This window comes from Drosophila ficusphila, unplaced genomic scaffold (genome assembly GCF_018152265.1).
Source record: "Drosophila ficusphila isolate 14025-0441.05 unplaced genomic scaffold, ASM1815226v1 contig_2, whole genome shotgun sequence".
In the NCBI taxonomy this organism is placed as follows: domain Eukaryota; kingdom Metazoa; phylum Arthropoda; class Insecta; order Diptera; family Drosophilidae; genus Drosophila; species Drosophila ficusphila.
This window is the reverse complement of record NW_025064094.1, coordinates 263,554-277,807: the sequence shown is the minus strand read 5'-3', so window position 1 is coordinate 277,807 and position 14,254 is coordinate 263,554. Positions and strand designations below refer to the sequence as shown.

The window sequence follows — 14,254 nt, the reverse complement described above, 5'->3', positions numbered from 1 at the left end:
TTTATTTATTTGATTCAGAATGTATATGCAACTTTCAAGTTTCAAGGTGGTAATTAATCAGTTTACAAACAGATTGCAATAGTAACCATTTACCATTACCATTATTTTTCACTTTGATCAACTCCAATTTACTATATTATCACCGTATCATTTTGAAAGGCCCTTAAATCAGAGCTCGAGTCCAATCCGCTGTAAATTTTTTAGTTTTCAGATATAGGCTTCACTTAACGATTTTCGTGTCTTCATCGTTATTATTATCTTCATTCTGTGTACCGTAATGAGCCAGGAGTCTATCCTGCAAATCGCGCTTTCTACCGCTTGTGACTAAATTTAATTCTCCTAACGTTGCGCATTATTTCTTCGAGTTGCATTATGACAGTTAATTCTTCAAGTTTTAAAAGACTTTTCTGAAATATTCTCAGTTAACGAGCTTTTCACTGCTCGCTAACGGATTCGATTGGGGTGACTCAGCTTGCGTGCACTGCTTTTGAAATTCTGTTTTCCAATAGGATTTTCGTCTCGGTCTCCATCTCTGTCTCCTTTGTGCTAGATGCTTGGCCACGTGTCTTGCCACGTCTCACCAAATCTTCCTCTCCAGACTCAGTTTTTTCTGCTGGTAACCGCATCACTTTCCTGACTCGGTCGCTCGCCTCTGCTGTCGTCGCTTGCCTCTGGGCTCCAAAGCCTTCCACAGATCAGCCTCTGCAAGTTTCCAGTTCCGCGTGATCGGCCTATTTCAGATTGACGCTCTGAAGAACTATGTTGGAATACCTCCTCCTGGACTGTAGTCGTCTGATCACCAGCTTGTCAAAGACGCACAAACTGTCAATTTCTGCGCTTTGTCGTCGCCTTTTTTTCCACACACTGCACAGTGCGTCAGAATCCAAAAATCAAAAAACCGTTCAGAAAGTATTTAAATTAAATTTACACAGTTTGGCTCTAAAATGTCCAATCTTCATCGGAGCCCTGATGAAATATGTATGTATGTATGTATTTTGGACAGTTCTTACCCTGCAGTTCCAAAAGCGGCTTTTCTTCGATGACATGGACGACGACGCACCGATGACATGGAAATCAGGCACTGGTGCCGCTCCGATGCAATTTCATATAGATATTTGTATGAGATCTCCGTTTTTTGTATGCATAAAGTGGCAATTTTGTTACCGAAACACTCAAGCCTTCCGGACGACCAGTGACCGTTGATACACATAAAATCATGGAAATAGTGGATCGAGATCGTCATGTGACTATTAGAGCCATCGCGATGCATCGCAGAGAGGCTGCAAATAAGCACGTCCATAGGCATTTAAAGTCGAAAAATTTAACAAAAAAGCTCGATGTATGGGTGCCTCATGAGTTATCCCAAAAAGCTTTGTTGCACCGTAATAAATGTAAGATAATGGGATTATTATCATAAGTTTATTTGGATAGATATGTGGATAAATGTTTACAAAAATGTTGATTATAATGATTCAAAAAGGTTGAACAACAATTTGGCAACTGATTGGCGCGACTTGACTACTTTTAAAACTTTACGGCCGACTTTTTGCACGTTCTCTGCTTTTTCGCTGATCCAAGACTCGCTTCTACTTTCTGAGTGATGGGCTATCGCTGAAGACTGTTGAAAGAAGTCTCATATCGATATGAATAAGGACTGCCAACTTCTACTACTGCCATTACTTCACATTCGGCCATCCTGCAAAACATCTGTCCCAGATGCTTCAGCTTCCTCGTCGCTCAGGTCGTCATCTTCTTCTAAATCAGCATAGCGCCACAGCTTCATGAAATCAGCGCTAGTAGATGTCTGTAGTGGACCCTCAAAGTCGGCTGCCTTCTTGACGTCGTATCTGCTGTTGCGTTTTACCTGAATGACTTCATATGGACCAATGTATTTTTTGGCCAACTTTCTTCCGGCTATAAACTGGGTCATCTTGATGGCTACTAGATCTCCCAGCTGGAAACCATGATGATTCTTTCTCTTCTTGTCGTAGTTTTTCTTGTAGTTGTCTTGAGCTTTTTTGATTTGTAATCTAGCTTCCTGCCAGATTTGATTGCGTTTGTCTTGCAAGTTTACCAGCATCTCATCTTGAAGGAACCTCAAAAGCTCAGGACTGGAGTTGTTTCTCATACGTTTGCTAAACATAACTTCAAAAGGCGTGAAACTAGTTGAAGCGTGGACGTGTGCGTTTATGGCCTGCTGCACTTGCGATGTGTACTTATACCACTTTGCTGGTTCTGCTGCTGACATCTTTGAGAGAACTGAAATGATAACTCTGTTGACCCGTTCGATCTGGCCATTGCCCCTTGGCACACCTGCAGTCGTCTCGATGTGGTCAATCCTGTTGTTGCTGCAAAATTCTTTAAAAGAGTGAGATGTAAATGCAGCTCCCTTATCGCTTATAATTCTGTGAGGACTGCCGAATATTGTTACCCAAGATTCCAAGTGTTTGATAACTTCTTCAGCGCCGGTCGACTTAGTAGACATATCCAAGTATATTTAGAAAAGCCATCTATTCAGTGCCGGATTAGCCATATAGCAGGAGTAGCAAATGCTACGGGCCCCGCGCATTGGGGGGGGGCCCGCGCGGCCGCGCTCCAACTCCTACCTATCTGATCGTAAAAAAAAAAAAATTTAGATAGTGTTTTTGAAGTATTTCGACAGCTAAAATCTCTTACAACAAGAGATTTTGGAAAAATCCTCAAGTATGGTCAGTGCTTACGAAGATGATTTGGAGAACAGCCTAGGTGGCGAATTAGTGCAGTTCGCAGAGCTGCTGAAAACAGATGTGGCTACTGTTATTGACAGCACGAAACAGGAGCCTCTGGAACAGCAATTTTATATAAAGAATTAAATAATTCTTTAGAATCGTGTTTCCCAAACTTAGAAATTGCCTTGCGCATTTACTTGTCTTTCATGATCACTAACTGCAGTGGCGAACGTTCTTTTTCAACATTAAAATGTATTAAAAACAAGAAAGGAAGCTAGCTTCGGCAAGCCGAAGCTTATATACCCTTGCAGTCATCAAATATGTCGAACAAAACGCATAAAGGCTAGACAACATCAAATCTAAGACGATTTTTCTATTCATTTTCCAAATTTTTAAATATAGATCATATGGGAGCTATACGATATGGTTGTCCGATTTTGATCAAATTTAATTCGTAATTCAAGAGTCGTAAGAAAACTCTATATTCCAAAAATCATACTTGTCTGATGAAAAACAACGATGTTATAATTTTATTTCCGTTATTTCTATATAGATTTTTCGTTCTTTCCTATGTCAGCTATGAGATATAGTTGTCCGATTTTTATGAAACTTTTTTTTCAATATAATGGTTGTTAAAAAAGTTGATATTCAAAAAATCATGCTCGTGGGATAAAAATCAATTTATCTCCATTAAATCTATATATATTTTTCGATCTCTCCTATGGCAGCTATATGATAGAGTTATCCGATTTTGATCAAATTTAATCCGAAATTCAATAACAGTTAGAAAACGCCATCTTGAAGAGTTCAAGTCGATCTGATGAAAAACAACGGCGTGAAAATTTTTCATTTCATTCCCTCGTATGGGAGCTATCCGATATTGAAAGATATTGAAAGTGTTATCTCTAAATATGCCCATATTAAATCCAGAAAAGTTTATTTGTAACAATTTTGTTTTATTTAATACCCTAAACTTGAGAACCTAAAGCAAAGCAAGGGCCCCTTGACAGAATTTGCTACAGGCCCCGCGCTAGCTTAATCCGGCACTGCATCTATTACAGCGAAGATATATTTGTAGCTCTTCGACGTCATGTCCAATGAACCTAAGTGATCCACATGCAACGTTGAAAGGGGTGTGTCGCCTTTATCAATGACGTGTAAAAAATCATCCTGCTTGCCCAGCTTCTGGTTATGTGTGATGCATTTGATACAGTTTGAAATTACCTGCTTAACTTTCTTCTCCAAGTGCGGTATGTAAAAATCCTGCTGGATTGCATGCATCGTTTTTTGCGTTCCCATGTGGCCAAAGTTGTGTGAGTTTATTATTATCTCCTTCTCCATGCATTTTGGTACCGCCAAAAGCTCTTGTCCTCTTACTTGCTTGTAAATTATACTGTTTTTGACAATATAATCTGCATAAGGATTCTGCTTTAGTAATTCTCTGACAGCCATTAGGTGTTCATCATTCTGCTGCGCCTTTTTGATCTGTGTGTGAACTTCTGATGTTACGATCATCACTGGAAAACGACTCAGACTATCGACATGTTGCATTCTGGTTCCTGCGCGATGCTCTGCATTGAAGGTAAAGTCTTGTAGGTACATCAACCACGGCGTAACTTCTCGAGGGATATCTTTTTTGGAAATCGTCTGCTTAAATGCCGCACAATCTGTTACCAAGTCGAACTGTACACCCAACAGGTAATGTCGAAGTCTCTTCGTTGCTAAGTACGCTGCTTTTACCTCAAGTACGTAACTGGTCAACTTTTCCTCTTGTGGCGTTGTTTTCTTACTCCAGTAGAAAACGGGGTGCCACTTGCCATCATGCTGCTGCAGCAATGTTCCTCCGAATCCATGCTTAGATGCATCCACATGCAATTGTGTTTTAGCGCTCTGGCTCCAAATCTTCAGCACTGGTTCTTCTTGTAATGCTGCTCTGAGTTGTTCTACTGCTTGCTTCTGTGCTCCTTCTATCTTGAAAACGGCATCCTTTTTCAACAGCTCTGTTAAGGGTTTAGCAATAAAAGCATAACTTTTAATAAATTTTCGGAAGTATCCAGTTAACCCTAGAAATGCTTGTATGCCTCTGATATTTACCGGCATCGGGAAATGTTTAACAGCCTTAAATTTCTCTTTACCAGGCCATATGTGCCCATTCTCTACCTCGTAGCCTAGAAAATTGATACGCTCCTTTAAAAAGTGGCATTTCGACCATTTTATGTCAAGGCCGTACTGCTGAGCTTGTTTCAGTACTCGCTCCATGTTGCTTAGACATTCCTGTGCTGTTCGCCCAAAAACAACAATGTCGTCTATGTACATTTCCATAATATTTTCATTGATCAGCTGTTGAAAAATATATGTGACATACCTTACGAATACAGCTGGCGAATTACAATACCCAAATGGAGCTCTATTTAATTCGAAAAGTCCTTCCTTTGTGACGAATGCTGTATATTTGCGGCTGGGTTCATCTATTTCGACGTGGAAAAAACCGTTCTTGAGGTCGAAGACTGAAAAATACTTCGCACCTTGCATCTTGTCAAGCACTTCGTCTATGAGTGGAACTGGGAATCGATCCTTTAATACCATTGTGTTCAAAACACGGTAGTCTATGCACAGCCGATATGACTTATCCTTTTTCTTTGCTAGCACAACTTTACTTGCCACGTCCGAGCTTGATTCACGTATAATGCCCTGCTGCAACCATTCTTCGACCTGTTTGCGAATAATTTCTCGCTCTGCAGCTGATGATCGGCTTGGATGCTCCCTGAATGCAATGTTGTTACAATTCGGAATTATTGTCATTTTAACAGGACATGATTTTTCCACTTTCGATGGCTTGTAGTTACCAATCAAATGCTCGACTGCCGGCTTGTATTTTGGAGGTACGTCTAACTCTGTATCACGACTTACCACGTTGTAATTATTACGGTCAGCCTCGACTTTGACGACGTCATCTCCTCCTGTAAATGCGTATTTTCCATTCTTCAGCACAACAGTAAACTTCTTCAGAAAATCAAAGCCAATAATAACGTTGACATTCACTTTGTTATCAGGTACGATGAGAAACCTGTCCTGACTAGCAATTCCATCCACCTCCACCTTCGCATCCAACGCACCCAGCACTGAAGTCGCAATGTTTCCGAGTCCGTACAATTTAGCGAAACTTTTTTGTGGTGGGTTTTCAGCAAAATTGTTTTTGTATGTCCTCATACGCATAAGAGATACGTCTGCTCCAGTGTCAACTAAACAGGACACACTTTTGTTGTTGATCATGAGCGTTTTCTCCCTTGATTCGCTGATCACACTGATACTCGGTCCCTTTCCTGGACAATTCCGCGACGTATGTCCACTGCCATTACACTTAAAACATTTAGTTTCCTCCTTGCATTCGGCTCTCATATGCTCGGGTGAGCCGCAGTTGAAGCAATGCCTTTGATTCTGAGATGGCTGCTGATCGGATCGCCTTCCTTGTGTTCCTGGCTTTCTGAAGTCACTCTGCTGCATTGCTTGCTTTCGCCCCATTGTTGATTTGGTCATCGCTTCGATCGTTTCAAACCGACTACGTAGCTCCTTGAAAGTTGAGGCACTGTAAAGAGGATATTTAACATAAGATCATCACGAAGCTTTAATCCATCTGCTATGTAATGAATCACCGACTCATTTTCAACTACTCCAAGAGCTGCTATCTTACGCATATGCAATACGTATTCGTGAAAATTTTCGTTATCATTTTTCTTACGATCTCTTAGCTGCTTGTGTATCTCAGCGCTGGTCAGCGTTTTGTCAAATTCGTCCAAAAGTACAGCAGTTAAGTTCTCATAATCTGAAACGGTGGTGGACTCCAAAAATAACTTAGCTGTTCCCTTCATTTTTATCCGAGCGACGCTCGGCGAGCGTTCACATATTTCTGCTTGTTCGTCAACTCGTAGGCATCGGCGTTTTCATCAAAGCATTTCAGCCACTGTCTTATTGGGATTGAAACTCCATCGAACTCGGGCACCACTTTAGCGAAACTCTCGATCGGAACAATATTCCTATTGGATTCGCTTTGTCCAATTTTGGTTGCAAGCAGTTTGAGCACCTCGCTTAACTCGCTGCTGCACGTCTCTTCGCGTATAGCTGTGAACTTCAACTCGTTGCATATTTCGGCCTCTTCATTCACCTCCCTCTCGTTTCCCTCTTCTTTTTGGTTTTGCTCATCTATTTCCTGGGACGAGACAAAAGTTTTGTTCAAATCCAAATTCGCGATTTCGGCGTTTTGCGGACTTTTTTGCCCATACTGCTGTCCACTTCGGGTTTTCGTTTGATTCTGATTTTTGTTCTTCTTCGCTGAACGCATCATTATTGCGACTTTATTAATCCAACTGCAACTGGTTTTATTTCAATTTTCTTCCGATTTCGCTCGACGCTTACGCACACCACTATGATTTTTGCTCTTTCAACTTTTGGCACGGTTGAGCCCCCATGTAAGATAATGGGATTATTATCATAAGTTTATTTGGATAGATATGTGGATAAATGTTTACAAAAATGTTGATTATAATGATTCAAAAAGGTTGAACAACAAATTGGCAACTGATTGGCGCGACTTGACTACTTTTAAAACTTTACGGCCGACTTTTTGCACGTTCTCTGCTTTTTCGCTGATCCAAGACTCGCTTCTACTTTCTGAGTGATGGGCTATCGCTGAAGACTGTTGAAAGAAGTCTCATATCGATATGAATAAGGACTGCCAACTTCTACTACTGCCATTACTTCACATAAACTTGACTCAATTCTGGATCGGTGATGAGAAATGGATCACATATGACAACATAAAGCGTAAAAGATCCTGGTCGAAGCACGGTGAGTCGTCTCAAACGGTGGCAAAGCCAGGACTGACGGCTCAGAAGGTGTTGCTGAGTGTATGGTGGGATATCAGAGGAACTATCCATTATGAAGTGTTGCCCTATGGCCAAACCATCAATTCTGACCTCTACTGTGACCAACTGGAGCGATTGAAGATTGCACTTGAACAGAAGCGACCAGCCATGGTGAATCGTAAGGGCGTTGTGTTCCATCATGACAACGCCAGGCCCCATACATCTTTGGTGACGCGTCACAAGCTACGGGAGCTTGGTTGGGAAGTGTTAATGCATCCACCTTATAGTCCGGACATTGCCCCAAGCGGTTACCATCTGTTTTTGGCCATGCAAAATATTTTCGATGGACAAAAATTGAGTTCAAGGGAGGATTGTGAAAATCGAATCGCTGAGTTTTTTTCCAGTAGGGACAAGGACTTCTTTAGGAGAGGCATACATATATGTACAAGTTACCATCAAAATGGCAGAAAATATAGCAAAAAAATTAAACTGAAAACTGAAAAAATAACCCGAACAAAATTCATAAAACAAATAAAACCAAATACAGCTAAACAATTTCCATGCTGTGACGTTTGTTAAAAATTTTTTCCCATTTTTTATATTTATGTATATTTATACCCTTGCAGAGCAAAGGGTATTCTAATTTCAGACAGAAGTTTTCAACGCAGTGAAGGAGACACTTCAGACCCCATAAAGTATATATAGTTAGATCGCGGCTTGGCCCATTATACGCGACACCGTCAGTTGACTTTCTCGAGGGTATCGACTTGGGTAAAAAGGCGTTCTTAGCCAATTTTAATTGCCGGTTTGGATCGAGACGTTTGCTTTAAGTCTAATTGCTAGTTAGACTCCGCAAAGATTAAGTTCCAATAATGAAATCTCATTTAATTCAATTCAAAGAGATGTTTTTCTTTAAGCGAGCTGTTACTTGAGCGGTCTGTACACGACTGCCAGATCCAAGCTTTGGTTGTAATGTCTTTCTTTCCTATCTTTATTCTTAGGCTAAGCTTATACACAGGGGCGGATTAAGACAATTTGCCGCCCTAGGCAGTTTTGATTTTGCCGCCCTAGACTGCAGCCTTATTTTCAAAAGTAGTATTTTATGTAGTGTTAACAGTCGAAATTTGCCGTCCCTAAAAATTTGCCGCCCTAGGCAGCTGCCTATGTTGCCTATATGGTAAATCCGCCACTGCTTATACATGTAAGTTACACTTAAGGGTATATAAATAGTTATACTTGGGTATGTGACTCACCCACGACAAGTTTCTGCAATCTTAATTGTAGGAATTTATAATTTGAAATTGCATGTATAACTCTTATAAACATATTTTAATTTTGGAATGTGTATTTTCTTTTGATTTATATATTTGTAAATTTTTACATATGTTATTGTAAATTTTTGCGTTTGCGTCTTCATTTGATATTAGGTACATAGTTACAATCTTGATGATAGTTTTGAACTAGCTTATACTTAGGATTTGATTTACCAGTTTTATAATTTTTAGCACAATCATTTCCGAAATTTTCCCTATTAGTGAGTAAATAGTATTATTATAGCATACCATTGCTTTAAATACCTTGTTTTGAATCGTATCATTGTTTTTCTCGTCTGCATTAAAAAGTCGGATGTGCTCATTTAATGTCAAGTGCAGTCTCTCAACATCTGAGTTCTCTGATTTTTTATACGGTGTCGTAAGATGGATTTCTATATAATTATCTATAAGAATGCAATTTATATTAAATTCATTATCCGTTATAATAAGCTTGGTCTTGCCTAAGAACTGGATTCTCTCTTGTATAGCCTTTAGCAATGAAACCCAAGATCTATCTTTCATATTACAAGCAGTAGCGTATTTTGTGAATTTGTCTATTGTAGTAAGGTACATAATGTTTTGCATGGGGAACTAAATATCTGGATGGATTATCTCGTTGTGTTGGGAAGGAGTATCGGTTATGTTTAGCTTATATTTAAGGGGTTTCGATCATATTTGGCCAAGTTACAAATTTTTCAATTATTAACATATTTCTGAATTTCTTTCTGAAGATTGGGATAGTAATACATTTTTTTTATTTCGGCAAAGATTTCGTTAAGGGGCACAACTAGTGTGACGGCCTAAAAAAATGGTGATTTTTGGGAATTTTAATAAAAAAAAAACTACTTGATCAATTCCTTTCAAATTTTCAGAATATATTTATACATGTTTTAAGAATGTATAGTGAAATTTTTAAAGAAAAAAGTTAAATATTTTTTAAGTTAGAGTCGATCTCAAACGGCGCTAAAAAAAAAGTGCCTTAACTGCTGCAGTGGTTCCGGCCCTCTCCGTGGACGAAATCAAAAAATGAAAAATTCTCGTTAAACTAGATAATATTTTCCATACCATGAACTACGATAAAAAAAATATCAAAAAATGACAAAATGGCAGCGTTTTAAAAAAAAGTCGAATTTTAACCAAAATTTTGGTCGTTTTTGGCCTGCCAAAATTCGATTTTTGATCGGATCAAAAAACCGATAGTTCATGGTACGTAGAACTATATAAAGAACATGTAAAGAAAATTTGGTAGTGATCGGATCATTAGTTTTTGAGTAATCACTGCAGCAAATTCGGAAAATGCTGTTTCGAGAAAAACGCGTTTAAAGATAAAATGATCGCTTGCACTGTTATGAGAGCGGCTGCTCTTTAAATTGCTATAACTCAAAAACTATTTGGGATATCGATTTGAAATTTTAATATGTCATTTTTAAAGGTGTAATCTACTGAAAAATTAAAAAAAAAAAATTCGAATTTTTTAAAATCGCACACTAGTTGTGCCCCTTAATACCTCTATGGTTGTTTTTTAAATGTTCTTCATTTAATATTTTTAAAAATTGTTCTTTATCTGTTACATCTTTTAGCAAAATAAACGATCTTATTAGTTTTAAGTTTTCGTTGCATGTAAAGTATTGTCTGTAACATTCCTGGAATTTCACGTACAAATTAACGTCTTCGCAGTAAATGGCTACTAGGGTTTATCTGGTAAGATTTCCTGCATTAATGCCAAAATGGTGGACTTATTTCCTATTGTTTTTATAATGTGTCTTATTTTTCGTTTATACAAGATTTTGGTGGCTCGGCTTCCTTTTGCGATACTTTTAGTATTACTTGCGACTTGTAGGGGAATGTCGTCAAGGTTGGACAGTTGTCAGGGTCGGACACTTGAAATTTTTCTAATAAACCAACTATCGCCATCTGTGTGCGAATGTGGTATTAATTGTTATCACTGTGGGAAACTTTTCATCCCTAGCCGCATCCCATAACTGTTAATTTTCCTGTTTTGTTGACATCGTGTCGTGATAGTGAAGAAGAAAGTATTCGAGAACGCGCTAAAAAAGTGGCATAATTCAGCGGAAAATATGCCATCCTCAGGGTAAGTTTAAAAATACGTTAAGTGGTTCCCCCTTAACGAAATCCTAAAAAAAATTTGTTCTAAATAAAGCGATTTGGTAGTTATGTTGTGCGGTAGAGTTATGACTCATGTTGTCAGGGTTGGACACTTTTTGTTGTCAAGGTTGGACACCCTTGGTTTTTCCCCTTTTGTCAGGATATTTAAATTTTTCCAATGTTTTTTACAGTTATTCACTACAAAACATGTAAATATCGGGTGTTTTTTTAGAGGTATAGAACTTTAAGTTGCAATAAAACCACGATGGATTATTCGATTGACATGAATTTTTTTTTATTCGAAAGATAATCTTGTGGCAATTCATTTTATATATGATTTTTGGCATATGACCGCCACGGCTGCCTCAGATGTAGTCCAATCTGGACGTCCAATTTTCGATGACTTTTCCCAACATTTGCGGCCGTATATCGGCAATAACACGGCGAATGTTGTCTTCCAAATGGTCAAGCGTTTGTGGCTTATCCGCATAGACCAATGACTTTACATAGCCCCACAGAAAGTAGTCTAGCGGTGTTAAATCACAAGATCTTGGAGGCCAATTCACAGGTCCAAAACGTGAAAGTAGGCGGTCACCAAACGTGTCTTTCAATAAATCGATCGACATCCGAGCCAGCCGTGGCTTTCATATGCCAGAAATTATATATAAAATGAATTGCCACAAGATTATCTTTCGAATAAAAAAAAATTCATGTCAATCGAATAATCCATCGTGGTTTTATTGCAACTTAAAGTTCTATACCTCTAAAAAAAAACACCCAATACAATCAATGAAATAATTTTTTTTCTATATTGTGAACAAATATACCTACATATTAATTAAAGAAATAGATTAAAGTTCTAAAAATAAAGTATGAGTTGGATGAATAAATAAATTTGGTAACTAATTACTTGATTCAACAAAAAGTGAATTAATTAGTAAATAAGTAAAAAAAAATAAATCCTTTGAGTAATAATTTATTATTACTTGCATAATGCTGTCCTGTTTGTCCTAATTGCGAATCTGATTAATTTTTTTTTTCATACTTGGTTTTAAAATTTGTTGTTCATAATGAAAAAGAGTCGAAAGACATAAAATACACCTGATCCATGGATAATGTCCTCTTTTATTGCTACTTTTCTGAAGTAGCAATTCAAGTGTCCAACCATGACTACAGTGTCCAAGCCTGACATTTTTTTTTTTTTTAATTACTCGCCATTTCTATGTTTTTCATTTCACAACATAATGTTCATTGTCAGACATACCAATTGCCTTTACCTTTCAAACTATTTACGCAAATGATCTTAATTCTTATTAAAACGATAATTATGGGCAAGGGTCGAAAATGTGTCCAACCCTGACGACATTCCCCTATATGTTTAACGCGTTATCTGTATTTTTTATATAGTTTAAGATATCGGATTGATTTGAAAAAAGGTTAATTAGGTCTAACGGAAAGTCATTGTTTAGTTCGTCAATTGTTTCGACGGTTTGCATTGCATTGTCGAGTTCGCCCACCAAATATACTTACAAGCTTCATTCAGCTGGATTAGATCCCTTCTATTTACTTTGGGACAATCTAACAAATTATTATCAGTGCATATCCTACTTAGTCCGTCCACTAGAGCATTTTCTTTTCCTTTAATGAAGGCCATATCGAAATTATATTCGTTTAGTTGAATTTTCCATCTCTGTAGCTTTAAATTGGGTTCTTTTAAGTTGTTTAGCCATACTAGTGGGCGGTGGTCGGTTTTTATTAAAAACTTTCTCCCGTATAAATAATAATGAAAATGTTTGACGCCTTAGAAAATAGCTAGAAGTTCCTTTTCAATCGTGCTATAGTTCAGTTCATGGGTTTTTAAGGTACGGCTGGCATAACATATTACTTTTGTCTCCTGCATTAGAACCGCTCCCAAAGCATGGTTGCTAGTAAACTGTTTTTAAAGTCAGGGTAGGCTACAATTGGTTCGCTGTTAATTAAGACTTTTAGCTTTTCGAAAGATTCTATAAATTCTAAATCATTATACCCTTGCAGAGCAAAAGGGTATTATAATTTCAGTCCGAAGTTTGCAACGCAGTGAAGGAGACACCTCAGACCCCATAAAGTATATATATTCTTGATCATTTCATTGACCCTTACTATGCGCGCGCGAAGCGAATTGACGCTCGTTAGAGTCGTTGGTCGGCGCACGCCCTGAGACCGAGCGCGCGGACCGTGCATGATGATCTTGAATATTCTATAACTCAAAAACTAATTTTGATACCATTCTGAAATTTTAGTATGTTAATCAGAAGAATTTGAAGGATTTATTGTGATAAAAAAAATCAAAATTGTCCAAGTTGGAGAAAAATTAATTTGTTATAAACATTTGAACTTTTTGTGGTGAAAAATTGTTTAAAAAAATTATTTCACGAAAGTTTTGCAAAGAAGAAGGAAGGATGAAATTTTTACTTCCTATAGATTTTTTTTTCTGCGACGTACGGTTATCGAGTTATTGGGGCTGGAAAACGCGACTATCATCAATAAAAAGGCAGTTTATTAAAAATTCAAAAAATCATAACTTCGTCAAAAAACTTTTCTGAGCCATATAAAAAAATACGTGTCGATTTATTTTCGATAAAGAGCATGAAAAAAATATCTCATCGAATTTCCCAATATCGACTGTAAATCTGATATGGAATCACCCATATATACTTTATGGGGTCTGAGGTGTCCCCTTCACTGCGTTGCAAACTTCTGACTGAAACTATTGTATAATACCCCTTGCGCTGCAAGCATTTGGCTCGACAGATAGCCAAAGCTTATAGTATATGCTTTAGCTTTTATTTTTAAGCCATTCCTTTCAAGCCCCAAAAAATTTTTTGTAAATATGTTAAATCTTCATAAGCCTTACATTCATATAAAATTACTTTCTCTTATTTAGTGTGCGGGACGTTTGAACTGGAATCTACTTTTTCAATTTCAACAATCTAGCTTTTTTATAGTTTCGTTTTTTTTTTTTTCAAAAGAACCCCTGGTTGTGCAATTCTGTGGATGAATTTTTCTTAAGACGACACCAAAAATACAACTTTACTAATTTTAAGTTATAGTCGAGATACAATGCAACGCAAATTGACTAAAACGAACTTGCCAAATTTCATCATGCCTTAGAAATTGATTGTTCAAGTTAATACAATGTAAATGTAAACAACGTTTAGTCTTATGTTAAATTTAAGTTAATTGAAAATGTGTAAAGATATAACGTTGGTCAACTAAGACCATTCAA

At 37.6% G+C, this 14,254-nt stretch overlaps 1 protein-coding gene across 1 annotated transcript; it reads right to left on the bottom strand.

Annotated features, from left to right (window-relative positions):
- Nucleotides 1-1,404: 1,404 nt before the first annotated feature.
- LOC122319804 lies at nt 1,405-2,551 on the bottom strand. The gene is made up of 2 exons (XM_043207599.1): nt 2,432-2,551; nt 1,405-2,358 (listed from the first exon to the last, which is right to left on the bottom strand). Exon 2 carries the CDS (start codon nt 2,246-2,248, stop codon nt 1,682-1,684), a length of 567 nt encoding a protein of 188 aa, XP_043063534.1. The 5' UTR covers nt 2,249-2,358; nt 2,432-2,551; the 3' UTR covers nt 1,405-1,681.
- Between the last annotated feature and the right edge of the window lie 11,703 nt (nt 2,552-14,254).

Bases quoted from the DNA above. Each gene is read 5' to 3' on its own strand.
- LOC122319804 (XM_043207599.1), bottom strand. From the start codon at position 2,248: ATGTCAGCAGCAGAACCAGCAAAGTGGTATAAGTACACATCGCAAGTG.